Here is a 15,912-nt window from a genome sequence, read left to right on the forward strand (position 1 = left end):
AATGTTTATAGCAGCACTCTCAACAATAGCCAAATTGTGGAAAGAGCCTAAATGTCCATCAACTGATGAATGGATAAAGAAATTGTGGTTTATATACATAATGGAATACTACGTGGCAATGAGAAAGAATGAAATATGGCCTTTTGTAGCAACGTGGATGGAACTGGAGAGTGTGATGCTAAGTGAAATAAGCCATACAGAGAAAGACAGATACCATATGGTTTCACTCTTATGTGGATCTTGAGAAACTTAACAGAAACCCATGGGGGAGGGGAAGGCAAAAAAAAAAAAAAGAGAGGTTAGAGTGGGAGAGAGCCAAAGCATAAGAGACTCTTAAAAACTGAGAACAAACTGAGGGTTGATGGGGGGTGGGAGGGAGGGGAGGGTGGGTGATGGGTATTGAGGAGGGCACCTTTTGGGATGAGCACTGGGTGTTGTATGGAAACCAATTTGACAATAAATTTCATATATTGAAAAAAAAAAAAAAAGCCCTGTCAAGGGGTGCCTGGGTGGCCCAGTTGGTTAAGCAACCAACTTCGGATCAGGTCATGATCTCACAGTTCATGGTTCTTGCCCCGTGTCAGGTTCTGTGTTGACAGCTTGGAGCCTGGAGCCTGCTTCTGATTCTGTGTCTCCCTCTCTCTCTGTCCTTCCCCCACTCGCATTCTGTCTCTCTCTCTGTGTCAAAAATAAACATTAAAAAAAATTTTAAATCCCTGTCAAATGTTTTCATGGAGAAGGTTCTTTGCACAGTAATTCCAAGCATATAAAGACATGTACCCAAAGACACCATGATTCTTAACTAGTACTTTTTGTCCAATTTATAACTGTGATTGACTCCCCCCTTACATCAAATTCAAGGACGTGGATGCATGGCAAAGAAGAGCTAGGTTCTACTAACAGATGTGTAAAGAAAGTCAAAACCAAGGAAAGAATTCTCCACATTAGCTCAAAGTTTAGTTGATTATTAATTTCCTTATTACCCAGAAAGTACAGGTTACATCTGTCCCTATCCAACTTCTTAATGTAAGCTATACAGTCAAAATAGCCGATCTTCAGGAGAATGCCAAGCATATGCTATTTCATAATACAGAAGGTTATCTTTTCACAGGGAATACTTTTTGTAAACAAATACTTTTTTGAAAATGACAGAGTCAAGACCTCAGTTTTATATTTCATATCTGAAACCATACCCTAGTAGAAATGTGGGGTTTAGCATTTTCCATGAAAACAACCATGCCAGATTTTCTAAAAGTTAAACATGATGGTTGTAGAGGAAAACGATATTTATCATGTAAAAGATTTATATTTAGTCAAAGGCACAAACTGAAACCAAGACTATGAAAGGTGACTATAATATTGACAAGTCATATCAAACTGAAAAATACCAACTAAAGCTAATAAAGATGAATTGCTTTAAATTCCTAAGGAAAGTACAGAATTCCAACACCATTATTAGAACATTTCAAACAGTAGGGGGAAATATAAAAACATCAATATAAACACCTTAATTTGGAGGCAAAGAAATGCAAAGTGTAACATAATATTGGTACTGCTTTTAGTCTTTAGTGCCTCAGGTTAGAGATGGATCAGACCATCTGACAACTCCAATGATGAGTACCATCCAACTGCTGGCCAGAATTAAATTATACAGTGTGACTCTCCATCAGCAAAACAGAGATTAGAGAACATACAACTTGATACAAGTTGTACAATAATTTAAACTTGTCTGGGAAATGGCCAGTTCAGAAGGGTCAATTTTCTGTCACACTATATCAGTAAGCAAATTCAGAGGGATCATTTTGTAACACTACATAAAATAGCAAATTCACAGCACCTTTCAAAAGCCCCACCTTGTAGGGCACCTGGGTGGCTCAGTCGGTTAAGCATCTGACTCTTGACTTAGGCTCAGGTCATGATGTCACAGTCAGTGAGATCAAACTCTAGGGCAGGCTCTGGAGCCTGCTTAAGATTCTCTCTCCCCGGGCACCTGGGTGGTTCAGTCGGTTAAGCGTCCAACTTCAGCTCAGGTCCTGATCTCACGGCTCGTGGGTTCGAGCCCCACATCAGGCTCTGTGCGGACAGCTCAGAACAGCTCAGAGCCTGGAGCCTGCTTTGGATTCTGTGTCTCCCTCTCTCTGCCCACCACTACCCCTCAACTTGCATTCTCTCAAAAATGAATAAACATTAAAAAAAATACTCTCTCCCCCTTCCCCTCCCTTGCTCATATTCTCTCTCTCTAAAAATAAATAAAAGGCCCCAAGGCCCCACATTGAGCAAAATAAGAGTCAAGAGGAACACAGCTTTGCTTCATTTACAATTTACTAGCTCTTCCAGTGTTTCACAGTGATACAGGGGTTTCAATGATCTAACATGAATGGGCCAAAAGGTGGACCTATATTGAACAAATGTCTTGATTGAATCAGGCTATTTATATAATTTTTCAGTGATCTAACATGAATAGGCCAGAAGGTGGACCTATATTGAATAAATGTCTTGACTGAATCAGGCTACTGATGTAATTTTTTGGTCTATTGGTAAGAAGTGTTAAGCTGTCTTCCATCCAGGCAATATCATAGTTCACAGGGGGGGATGTAAATGTCCTAAAATTAAAGAAAAAAAGTTAATTTACTTATAACCCAAATTTCAATATCTATATTCACTTGCACACATTAGCATCTACTCTGCTAATGAAGACCTTCATGTGTTCCCAGTCAGTGGCTCAATTAAAACGTGAAGGATACCTTAAAGGATTAATTCAGCCAGCAAGAGTTTTCACGGTTTACCATTCAAATACTGGAAGTATTGAAACACATATTTCCTCCAAATCGGGTTCCAAGGTAGGCTAAATCCGTTTATGGCTCTAAGAATAGTTCACCAGGGGAGCGTGGTAAATGAAAACTCAGTAAAAGACCAGGGAAAATGCCAATATTGGGTCAAGAGCAGAGTGTACTTCCCAGGGAACCTGCCAAGTAAGGTCACTACTAGGATTCTCCATTTTTTTTCCATGTAGGTACAAATTTGTCAGAAAGGGGACCACTTAGGACCTTTAGATTGATGTGTAGGTAAAACCCCGAAAGGCTCTTCTGCCCTTTGTGGCCATGCCTTGTATTTTAGAGACCTGACCTACCTATGCAGGGCTAACACAGTACCAACAAGACTTGAATGCACCACTCAGCAAGACTTTGGCAAACTCAGTCCATCCATCACATGAACAGGCTGAAGGAAACACCAAGACAGAGTTGAGGGCTAAAATGAACATACCTTAAAATTGGAGAAGAGTCAGCCCGTGATTTGCTGATTACACTATCTCATACTGGTTATTTGTTATGGCTCGAGAGAGGCAGTAGGCTAGAAAGATTCCAATCAGCTAAAAACAAAATACAAAAACAATTAAACACACACACACACACACACACACACACACACACACACAGACACAAAAGAGCTTAAAGACCTCAGGATATAGGTTTATTTTCCTTTCACTTCTAATTCACTAATAATTTCCTGAAGTTTTTCTTGACAGCTGTGTTTGATACTCAGCAGCACCTAAATAACATTCAAAGAATATAAGGGATTACCACTACTGTGACCTGGAATTTCACAACAGTCACTGACAAAAGTCTTAAATGTCATTAAGTTTTGGGGAAACTTACCAGATAACTTATCAGCTACCAGAACAAAAAGGATTTGGCTTAGCATAAGCATCTCATCACATAAAATCTCCATCTGTGAAGGGTGTTCCATAAGCAAACCACTAGCCACAGGTGGCTTTTGAGCACTTCAAATGGGGCTAGATTGAGGCATTCAATTTTTTATTTCATTTAATTAGAACCTTTCAAACGTGCTAGTGGCTATTCTATTAGTACAGATTGAGATACAGCTATATCTGCTATTTTAGAAATGCATTAAGGTTAGACTTCCAAAACCAATCACATAGGTCAAAATGAAGTGTATCAATTCTTTCAGTTTTATCTCCACGATGTTTAATATAGGAAAACCTCCCAACCCCTAAAAAAATTTAGAGCCACAACACAAAATTTTCATGTCACAGTGAGAAGTAGCACAACTCAGAAAATACAATTTGACCCACAACATAGCACATACCCAACGTAACAGGCAAATATTCAATGTGGGGATTGTGTGATCAAATTTTTTTAAGTCAGACCTTATATGCAACTCATCAGGCAGTTGCAGCCCAGGAAAGAAAAATCTGAATCATGTAGAATCTTTACTGCACCGAAAAACACTGTTCCCATCTATCTAATGCTTTTGTTTAATTAATAAACTATGATGCTGGAAAACTGCCATTCCCAACAGGGAACCAGGTATGTACTACTAGGAGGTAATTCTAAGTCTTGCTTTTTGTAGTTTCAAAGCATGAGAGGCTATGGTCAAAAGAGCCGGTAAACTGAGAATAAAATTTAGAGAATTCTAATTGTGGAAAACATAAGATCCAAGGCATCAAAATACTGGAATGAAAATAGCAAAACATCCCCTCCAAAATAAAACAAACCTACTGTTTTCTTTACTGGGTCTATTTAAGACCCAAACGCAAATGATTGACTCCATATGTGTCTTATATAAAATAAAAGTCATGCAATACTGTGATGAGAAGCTGACACTTTGTGAAAATGTGACTTCTCTGGAAGTGCCCTGAATCCTTCACAGTGGAAATATTCTAGCTTACATCTAACAAGAGTGACAAAACACTCCTAACTACAAGGACTTACCTGGAAGCAAGCAACTCCAAAGGAAATTCCTGCAACCACTCCCATTTCTGACTCTATAATGGTCATCACCTTTATAAAACAACCCTAATGGGAGTGGAAAATAAAATATTAAGTACAGCACAAGCAACAAGGAACACTTCTGCCAAAACAGGAGCTTTAGCTACCACCGCCTTTGTCATTTTATTAAAATTTACTCTTTTATATAACAAATCTTATCTCCTCTCAGGCACAATGTTCTCCACAGAAGTTTGAAGAGGAGAAGTTCCACCTCTTGGATTATGCATTTAAAAGTGTTATTTTCTCATTGTGTGAACTCAAGTGAAATTGTCTGAGCTTCAGTTTCCTCATTTACTCAATGAGACTAATACTTGCCCTGCCTATTTCTGATTATATTTATTGTGACTAAAAATTAAAAATGGAGTCAACTCTGTATTCAGTTAATATTTTCAAATAAAACAATTTTAAAGGCTCCTTACTTCATTGTTTACTTTATCAGCATCTCTCTGTGGAGAACAATTTTCAAGTTTGCAGCAACTCTTGGGAAATCCTTTTTCTAAGTAATAATTAGTATCCTTCCAATCTCTATAGTCGGTGACACCACAACAATGCAACTGAAAAAAAAACACATTTATAGTTTACATCATTGTAGTCAAACATTTAACCTATCATCTTAGACTGCAATTTGTCCTCAAAACAATATTATACTCAATGATCCCTATCCTAATATTTTTAAGTGGCTGTCCTCAATCAGCATTGTAATTCAACAGATTAGCACCTTTTTTTCCCCTAATAACAAGTGTAACATTTTTGCACTGGACTCACTTTCCTGCTCTAGTTGGTACTAACAGTACTTGGTCTGTGATGTGAAGAGTGAAGAGGTATACATGTGAGGAGAATGATTAGGAGAAAATGGAGATATGTGACTTAGTATCATCCCACACTTCTTTCCAGGGACCTATCTTTCCAGGGACATATTTTCTCCTGATCAAAGACTGTAATGAGAATATCGTACAAGTGGACAACACCTAGTAGCCAGGGGCCTATTTCTCTTCTCTAAGGAGATAAGGAATGTGTTCCCCACTTGAGAAGCCACCACCTATGACCACTTACCGTATTTTGAATCTTGTCTACTGCATCGCTTCTATAATCTCCCGTAGAGTTATACTGCTTTATAGTTTTCTCATAATTATTCTTAAAACTGTTCTTAATCTACAGCAAAGAAATACAATGCTAGTAAATAAAAATTCTACAAAGTCTCTTAGGTTTCTATGTCAAATAAAAAATCCCCACATCTGACCAATGATCATATCTTTGACAATAACAACATGTATGGTAATTAATTTTTACGGTGCAATCCTGTCCTCTATGGGATATAGTCTAGTTGAGAGGATTACTAAGCAAAACATTACAATAAAAGATGATAAACACTCAAGTTCAAAGTGCTATGGGAGCATTTATTCAAGTGGCAGCTCTGTACTCCTGTATCCCTCCCCAAGGTTTTCTCTACTTTAAGTACAAATTTGATGCCTGTAAAATTTTTAAGCTACAAAACCTTACTTTGGGAGACTGTACTACCACACTTTGTAAAACACTCTCATTGAAGAACCTTCACTACTCACCAAATGATTCCCCAACCCCAGGTTTAACAGTGGAACTCTGATTTCTAATTCAATATTAAAGTTTTGATGATTTGCACTAAGTATATCCAATCTGTTAGAAATATGTGGCATAATGGGACGCGTGGGCGGCTCAGTCAATTAAGCATCCGACTTCCGACTTCAGCTCAGGTCATGATCTCACAGTTCGTGAGTTCAAGCCTGGCATCAGGCTCTGTACTGACAGCTCAGGGCCTGGAGCCTGCTTCAGATTCTGTGTCTCCTTCCCTCCCTGCCACTCCCCTGCTCATGCTCTGTCTCTCTCTCTCAAAAATAAATAAACATTAAATAAATAAAAAAATAAATATGTGTGGCATAAGTGGAGAAGGTATCAATCTTGTGTTATAAATTTTGTGCTTTAAATATTGTCCTATCAGTAAAGTTATAAATTGTACTATCTTCACTTCAGTAGGTACTTGTACACAGAAAAAGAACTGGAAATACATGTCATTATGGGTACCTGTAATTTCCTTCTGTGATTGCCAGTCTTTACAATTTTCTAATTTTTTTAGTAAAAATGGGTTAGAATTTTTACAAGAAAGCCATTATTGTCAGCTACAGGCTGAAAAAATAAGCATTACATAAAAGTAAGCTTTAAGAGTGGTTTTTGAACTTTTAAAAATTGCCTTTAACTCTGTTTTTTATGTCTAGGAGAATAACTTTTAACATATCAATAGGTTGCCTAATTCAAGCTTACCTCATGTCTAAAAACAAATCCTACGATGGCAGCAACCAGTTCAACCAAAAAAATGAGAGTCAGAAACATTGCATACTGTGGGATAAAAAGAAAGTCCAGGTCAGCATAAATAAGATACATCACAGCAGCAAAGACAGTCAAAGAAAAATATAGTCTGCTCAATCAGTTCAGCATGTTTTTATTAAAAAGGACAGGGGAAACACAACAAAAGTGGGAACTGGAAGGTGAAGTGTTACTTGGGAAGTAATGGGAAAAATCCTAAAGGGCCGTGGCCAGTTTCAAGAAACAAAGCCTACAACATATAAGACTCTTCTAAAACCAAGAATCAATTCTAAGGAAAACAAGGACTCACCAGTTTTAGCATCCATGCAGAAGCTCGGCAGGTAGCAAAACAGCCAAAGGTGCCCAAAAGAATAATGACAGTGCCGGTGCCAATGAGCACGAAGGGGACATTGGTGGCCTTCTCATTTAAAAGGGAAAAATAATTCTCCAGGCTCACCTTGCCCCAAATGCCAACGGCAAGAAGGATAACACCAGTGATCTATGTGGGAAACCAGAGAACAGAAAGTATAATATACACTGTATAATAGAGAACAGAAAGTATAATATACACAGCAGCACCTTCAAACCACAAACCACTGGGTATTTAAGATACAATAGGTGTACGAATTTAGCAATCTGTGGCCACAGAGCTGTGGCTGGGATATGGGAGACAAGGGGTAGGAAGGGGATCTGCACAAAAGGACAAGCCTTGATAAATCCACGCTAGATCACCAGGTAACCCAGGAAACCAGGGCAAAACTAGGGGGGCTGCTAGAGAAGGCATCTTAACAAAATTCTTAAACTTCATCTTTTTTTTTTTTTTTTTTTGTATAAACAGAAGTCTGTGGCATATCTGTCCTAGGAATAACAACTTATTTAACTGCTTTACTCCTGCCCTAGGAAGAACACCTTCCTGGAGAAGGGAAAAAAGTGTTTCTAGGAGTTCCTGAAACTTCCCCCTCCCCCAACCCCAGTTCGGAGTTGAGCACAGGGTACAAAAGGATACTACACAAAAGCAAGCCGGATGGTAGGTTGGCGGGAGTGCAGCCATTAGTATACTTACCTGTGAAATACTCCCCTCTTACGAAGCAGTGAAAAGAAAGAGACTATTAAGCGAGTGAGCCCTCAGAGGGGAGGGACAAGCCTTGCCTCTCGAAAAGGTCCGGGGACACCCTCTGAGAGCTCTGGGGTGTTAACTCCCTTCCTCGTCCCCCGCCTCAAATTCGAATCGTAAGCGCGTCTGTGTCCCAGCACAGCCTATTGGCTGCCACCGTCCAGCACTCCGACCCCGGAGCGGGCAAGATGCCCGAGCAAGACCCCGGCAACTCATTGCCACCGTCAGGGTCACTGCGGCGACAGCCGGCCAACCCCCTCCCGCGCCTCCCTCCCCACCCCGGACTTGAGCGCCCTCTGCTCAGCGTCACACCCCCCACCAAAGCCCGCAACCCCACCCGCCCCCGGGCTCCTCCGTTTCTCACCCAGAAGATGAAAGTGTAGATCAAGAGGACGCTCTTGAAACAAGTAATGACTGGTTTGGTCTGCAGTCTCCGAGACGGGGACGCCATGATTAGCTCAGGACCCTGCCCCGCCGCACCAGGCGAGCGGAATAGAGCAAGAGAGACGCAGAGTCCCCGAGTCTCCCCGGAAACTGCCGGAAACTTACGAGCGTCTACAACTGAGAAGAGCCGGAAACACTGTACAATTTTCTAGAGGGTAAAGTCCGGGAGGCTATCCGGAAAGTGACGACAATTTCTGTGCGCCCCCTGCTGAAGGTTACCGAAAACCATACACAAAGTTCTATTGTCGGGAATTTCTTAGATCTTCAAGTAGAGCTTTCTTATTTTTTCTCTCAAGGAATCTTTCCCGCTCCCCACCCCTCCCTACCCTTATAACTTGATCATATTGTTCTATCACCAGGAGCGCCAGCAGCACTCTGAGATTCGGCCTTGCCCGCCCCTGGTGCCCTAAAGGGAAAGAAAGAAATGAAAAAAGAGGTTAAAAGTGATCTAAGAATCTTTTATTACATGGCTAAATATCCTCAAGAAATATATTTCCAATGAGAAAGCGTATTACAAAGCGACACGTACAGTCATATGTTTTTAGACAAAAACTGAGGAAAAGTAAAATTTACCTGAGTGGTGGTATTAAGCTGATTTCTTTTTCACTTGTTCTGTGATTTTCAATTTTTGAACATTGTTTCATGTGGTGGGGAGCGGGGCATTAAGAGTGAATGGACTGTGGGAAGTAATCACTTCTTGAAAGAATTCCAAAGTTAGTATGAGAGATTGTTAATGAATTTGACAATTTTCCTACAGAAATTTGCAAAATCCATTATCTTTCTCCTCTGTTATCCTCTAAACAATTGAAAAGTCGAGGGGAAATGTTCTAAAGTGATTAATATTGAAATGTAACATCAGCTATCAACAGTAAAGTTTTAAAAAGGGAAGGTGCTACTGAGAATGTCAGGTAAGTGTGACCTCCCCCCTCCACATTTTAAATGTTAAAACTGAACGGCACTGTATATTTGAGCCCCCTGGGTTTTCAGATCGAGAACCAGCTGATCACAGAGAGGCTGAAACCGAAAGTCACACAACTAACAGCAAAGCCAAAATTAGAGATCACTGTGCTTTTCGATCCCCTCCCCTGTTACACCAGCCGCATATGGCATTGAGTTGTGGCGTGTCTGTCCATCTCCCTAAAATTCTCCCAATTGCTTAGATCTTCCTAGAACTTGAGACAGTGTGCTCCTGAGGAGTTAAACTGCTTACAGAATGGGATCAATCACCCAAAAGTTTTCTGTCCCAAATGTCCAGAGGCAGCCCTGAGTGAATCCAAGGGGTAAAGTGGAACAAAAAAAACCCAGCCCTCTTCAGGGTCTCCTAAACATTGGTGACAAAAGCTGAGGCTCTTTTTGTTTGGGGCTTGAGTTCAGGAAAGGCCAAATGTAAAGACAAGTCTCCAGATAGTTGAAAGGCCTAGAAAATTTGAACTATGCAAATCTGCAGGGCCCTAAAGGGTATTTAAAGTTCCTTGTTACATCTGTGAAATAGGGAAATCTCATAAAGGATTCATGTGCATGTGCTTTGCTCAGCACACAAGAATAAGCATATATTTGAGCTATAAGTTAATTCTATGCCTGTAGTTACAGGGAAAAAAGAAATGAGCCTAGACCTTATAAATACTCACTGTTTCCTGCTTTCTGGTACCTCTTAGGCTTCAAGAGTGACTAAATGAGCCATTGAAATTGCCCACAATTTAAATAGGTCATTTACTTTTCATGGGAACCTCAGAATAGAGAGGTTTTTTTTATCTAGTCAGGTTCAAAGCAATTCACAAAATGAATTAAATACAAATGAATTAAGGAAGTGCTATAGGCATCCTGGTCTCCCATTTTACTTAGGAACATTAGTTAAATCCCTAGCATTCATCTTTCTAGGAATTCAGGACAGGTATAATCAAGAAGAAAAGAAAGATTACCAATGGGTGTGAAGACTCAATTTTCTGATTAATGGAAAATACATACTTTGTGAAATTTTCTCTGGCCCTTCTTGCTCCCTCCATAAAAATATATACTTGTGAGAAAAAATAGTTACTTCTAGGAAATCTGAGTTGATACCTAACACCAACAATACTATAGATATGTATGCTCCTTTATCCCTATGGTAAGACACAGAACATTTAAGTTTCAACCAAAAACAACTTAACTCTTAAGGAAAGTTTATAATTGTACATTCCTAGTAAACTATGGATGGCACTTAAAGTATGGAAGTGTATTTTTTTCCTATTAAATCATGTATGTAGATGACTCCACATTTCTATGTTATGTATAATGAACTGGTTGATCTATATTATAGCACACAGAGTATGTATTAAGGTGTGGTTTCTTAACTAAGGTGTAAGCTCTTCAAGGGCAAAGACTGAGTGTCCAGTGAGTGTGTGCTGTTTCTTGAAGGATGGGAGTAAAAGACAATATCAGTCCCCTATGCAATCCATCACATCATCACTGACATAAGCTTAACATCACAAGTGGGCATTTACTGTATTGCTATTATATTGCTATATATATAAAGAAGAGGTGATGCCCAGACTTTTTTGCTTGAAACTTTGCTTTAAATATATACCACAGAAACAGAAAACAAGAAAGTTACATTGACTTGGTCACACAGAGCTTCCCTGTACTTTGAATATTGCCTTAGGACCAGCTCCTATAGCATCATGCCAGATGTCTGAGATCCAAGAGAGCAACTACTAGAGAATGAATATTGCACCAACAGTCTTTATCCTAAAATTTTATCTTAAAATTTTAAAAGCCTAACATATAAACACATGGAGAGAATGGGTAAAGTATACATCTCTGCAGCTATAAACACTGAGGGAAGGTTATCAGGAAATATAGCAGATGTCAATTTCGAGAGAAACATGTGCCATAACTACAAGAAATGAGGTTGAGGAGGCTCTAAGTAAATGCAAAGCTTTCTCCCTAGGCTAAATAACAGTATGTGAGGGGTTCTCATATTAAAACAAACAAGTATCAAGGGAAGTCTTGCTAACTTCTTGTCATCTTAAAAGGAAGCTTCCTCTGAAGCTTAGATTTGTACCACGTTCTGGAAGGGAGTTTCCTTGTGAGCCCACAAGCAAAGAAATATTTTTGTGGCTGAAGAGAAAATGAAATAGTTAAAGCAAAAGCCACATCTTATTTCCAAGAATGTGTTGATTTTCCGCCTCTCCCTTCCTCTACCACTTACAATGCTGCTTTGTTTGAATAACAGTCAGTGCCAAATTAAACCAAAGGCTGACACAGAATTTAATATTCCTATGGCCGCAACACCTTGCACCATTGCCTCTCACTCTGCTACACCCTCTTACCCTGCTGCCATGTCACAAAACCCAGAAGTTCAGTTTACTTCAAATTTAGGCCTGGGTCTGGGCCCAAACCCAGACCAAAGGGGCATCTAATCCCACCTAAAGTAATATAAGTAGTAATTCTCTAAGTCATAAGATACATATATTCTTTAAAGCATTAATATTGTAATACTTAATTGTACTATTGATATTACATTCTGTTGTATACTTATATATAGTATTATCAATATTACATTCCATTATATATTATATATTGTAACTATAATATTGAGCATTGAATATGTACTGTTGCTAAGCGCTTGACAGGTGGTACCTCATGCATACATCACAAGAGCTACCTTATTGTGAGGTCAAGACTACCACTGCCCTCACTTTACAGGTGAGGAAACAGGTTCAAAAAGGCTAACTTGCCTAGGACCAAGCCCCTCCACCTTCTGTTTCTCTCATCAGAAATAGGGTCCACTCTATGAAGAGACATGGCTGCCATTGTATAAATAGATGTCTTGGCTGGGAATAACCAAGCAAAGACTGCTATATTCAGATGTTTAACCACAAACAAGGGCTCTTAGAATCCCCTGAGTCATAAAAACCTCAATGATTTCCCCAATTCTTCATTGTACTTGGGGGTTTTGTTGAGTTTTACTTTTGCCTTCATTCCAATAGCCCAATCACCTAAGACATAACCCTGCCCATCCCAGAGTGGCAAAGTAGAGAGTTCAGTACTTTTTCTGGTTCAATCTGTTTTCCTCCCTCTTTATGACCACAAAAACACTTGTTTGATGCTGAAAATATGGGGGAAAGGCAAATATTTTCCTTAAGTATTGTTGCTCTTTGTTTTACATTCCATATTCAGTAGGGATTTGTGTCCCTTTCTATTAATTTCCTGTAACCTTCAAGATTAAGTTTAAGTGTTGTTCTTTGGAATTTAAACTATGTCTCCCCCAGGAAATATGATATCAGCTTATTTCCTACTGCTTTTCCAACATGAATTTCCTGTTCCACAATAAGCCAGTATGATTATCTCCCAATAAACAAGATCTGTTCCCTGTTCCCTTCCCATTCTCCAACCTCACTCAAAATTCCTACTCCTTACTTAAGGTACATCCCAATCCCAACTCAACGAGAGTGTGAATCTACCCCCTTTAACCATCTCCCCACACTAACCCACACACACCTCTTTTTCTAGCATCAGAGCTCATAGTCTGACCACTCACATTAACTCAGATCCTTAGCCAATTACTATGGTACCTGATTGCTTCTCTACTTACCTGTCTTACATCCTGCTGTCTACATGTTCAGAAACTACTGAAGAGCCAGTGTGGCAGGGCTCTTGCACCCCCTTTTATACTCTCCCCAACACCCTAGGACACAATGCTTAATTGATGAACTCATTTGGTTTCAACCAATCCCTGTTGAGCCCTTTGGTTACAGCTGGTCTCTGAGACTAACCACTTAGTAGTGACTTAAGGTTTGATCAATTCAATTAAATAAACTAAATAAATGTCTAAGCCATCCCAACATTACACTATCACAAACAAAACAATTAAGTTGAGCTGCTGGATAATGTCTTCGAACATTAATACTCCCTATCCTAGGAACCAGTAAAAAGACACCAACTATTTCATTCAGAATATATCTTATCTCTTATTCACATAATGACCTTACCATTTTCAGTTTCTAATACCTTTTATAGAATCCCTTCAACTACCTTTGGCTAAGTGCCCATCATAAAATTTAAAAAACACCTCTTGTTTATTTTCTTAAAATCTCATATTACACATTACAACCATCAGATTAACATCATTTAAACAGGTAATTTGAACATCATCATTTAAATAGATAATTCATATGTACATAAGTTTCCTGAACAGGAATATCTTTATTCCTATTGTGTCTTGTGTATTGTTATTATTTCTTCTGTGAAATTCTCTTCTTTGTCTGTTTTTCATTCACTTTTTTTCCATCTACTCCTTTCATATTCTCCATGAATATTTTCCTCCCTTTCTAGCCCTGATCTTGTCTGCTTTTAAAAAGCTCATAATATACAATTAGGGACCCATAGAAATGAGAAATACTCTTGAATGGTATTAAAATTCACAGTTTCATGTCAATTTGCCTTAGTGTTCTAAGGAAGTTGTTTCTACTTTAGTTTTGTTAAGCTTTGCTGAGACCTTATCTAGGCAAGTCAGTTTCCACATCTAACATTTCTTAAAATAATATGTTATTGACTGCCGAGGAACTTCGTATTGAATGTCTTCATGTTGAAAATAGTACTGAACTTTAAGAACTTTACATTTGTTTATGTATAGATGTTGTCGGTCTCTTTGTGTGTCTTTGTCTTATCTTCCCAACCAAATCACAGAGAGGTGTTTTATTTAACCTGACACCCACAATGTCTGACACAGTGTTATCCACACATAGTGGATGCTGAAGAAATGCTGGGTTTTTTTAAATGACCCCTCTTATTTTGCATAAGCTTTTCATCTTGCCCATCTTTGTGCTTCACAGAACTGCTGCCGGTCTCCATATACACTTACTTTGATCTCCCTATGATTTCCATATTCTCCTCCTTCACTTTCTTCTTTAATTTCTCTCTGCCACACCTCTGTCCTGCTCCCTCCAGCTATGAGTGGGACATGAGGCCTTACACAGCATCCTCAGCCTAGCATGTGCTAGGCTCTGTGTTGTGTGCTGGAGAAATGAGGAAGACTAAGGCAAGGTTGTTGCCCCCTAGGCTCTCATGGTCTGGGAGGGGACAGAGATGAGTCTGAGATGAACAAACTAGTAAAGCAGAGGATAGTGATTGTTGTGGGTAAACAATGACAATGAATGTGATAAACTTGTAATTGAGATATGTACAAAGTAATGTGATAGAAAAGGAAGACAAACCCGATCTCGCTGGGGTGGGCTGAGGGAAATTTCTCAGCAGCAAAGATGGATACAGTTTCAACAGTCCAGGAAAGGGAGGAAAGGAATACAGGGTAGAGTCAGTATGCCTGGGCAAAGGTACCAAAGTATGAAAGGAAGAGTAAGAAATTCAGTACGACCTGATGAAGTGAATGTTTAAAACTAGGCTGAGGACATAGATGGGGTTTGCTTGTGAAGGGTATGGAATTCCCTGCTAAGAGCTCAGACTGTACTCTTTGCCAAGAGGGTTTTTTTTTTTTTAAGAATGAAAACAACCCTACTAGAAATTATTACTCTGCTCTCTCTCCCTCTCTCTCTATTACACACACACACACACACACACACACACACACACATGCACTTAATAGATTTACTATTTCCTAACACCTGAGTTTAGAGTAAATTTTTATATCTGAGTAAAAAGGCCTCACAATCTGGCCCTACTGTATCTATTCAGTTTTGTTCCCTATCACTCTCTTGATCTGTCTAACCAGTTTGCCCATTCCCCTCTGACCTAACTGTGAGCTATTATTTATGTGGTTTCCCTTGCCCCAGAGAAGACCAAGGCCTACCTCTCCCCACAGAGTGCTCACACAGTCCTCACAGTCTATACCATAACTTTTAGAATTTTATATGGTCATATATTATTTTCAAATTGTTTATGTCCCCCTTCTCTCCCCTCCTAAACATAAATCCTCTGGGAGCTGTAGAGTAAGATTCATTAGATGAAGGATCAAACACTTCATGTTCACCACTGTTCTCTGTTCTTAGCTTATATCAGATGTCCAATGAAAGCTAATTCCCTAAACACACACAATTGTAATCAAGAACATTTTTATTGAATGTCTGCCTCCTACATTCCATGACGGCAAGGATTTTTTTCAATGTTTATTTATTTTAAGAGAGAGAGCAAGTGTGTGAGTGGGAGGAAGGTCAGAGAGAGAGGAAGAGAGAGAATCCCAAGCAGGTTCTGGCTGTCAGCTCAGAGCCTGAAGGTGGAGGGGGAGGGAGGACT

The 15,912-nt window shown here is 39.3% G+C and overlaps 1 protein-coding gene across 2 annotated transcripts; it reads right to left on the reverse strand.

Moving 5' to 3' along the window:
- Positions 1 to 2,304: 2,304 nt before the first annotated feature.
- Positions 2,305 to 9,091, reverse strand: TSPAN6 (tetraspanin 6). 2 transcript variants are annotated; one of them, XM_030305968.2, is made up of 8 exons: positions 8,606 to 9,091; positions 7,438 to 7,626; positions 7,086 to 7,160; positions 5,844 to 5,942; positions 5,210 to 5,344; positions 4,734 to 4,817; positions 3,265 to 3,370; positions 2,305 to 2,603 (listed from the first exon to the last, which is right to left on the reverse strand). In XM_030305968.2, exons 1-7 carry the CDS (start codon positions 8,690 to 8,692, stop codon positions 3,302 to 3,304), a joined length of 738 nt encoding a protein of 245 aa, XP_030161828.1. In that variant the 5' UTR covers positions 8,693 to 9,091; the 3' UTR covers positions 2,305 to 2,603; positions 3,265 to 3,301. The 2 variants fall into 2 exon arrangements, with proteins under 2 accessions (XP_030161828.1, XP_030161827.1); XM_030305967.1 differs by lacking the exon at positions 2,305 to 2,603 and having other exon boundaries at positions 3,264 to 3,370; positions 8,606 to 8,789.
- Between the last annotated feature and the right edge of the window lie 6,821 nt (positions 9,092 to 15,912).

This window comes from Lynx canadensis, chromosome X (genome assembly GCF_007474595.2).
Source record: "Lynx canadensis isolate LIC74 chromosome X, mLynCan4.pri.v2, whole genome shotgun sequence".
NCBI lineage: Eukaryota > Metazoa > Chordata > Mammalia > Carnivora > Felidae > Lynx > Lynx canadensis.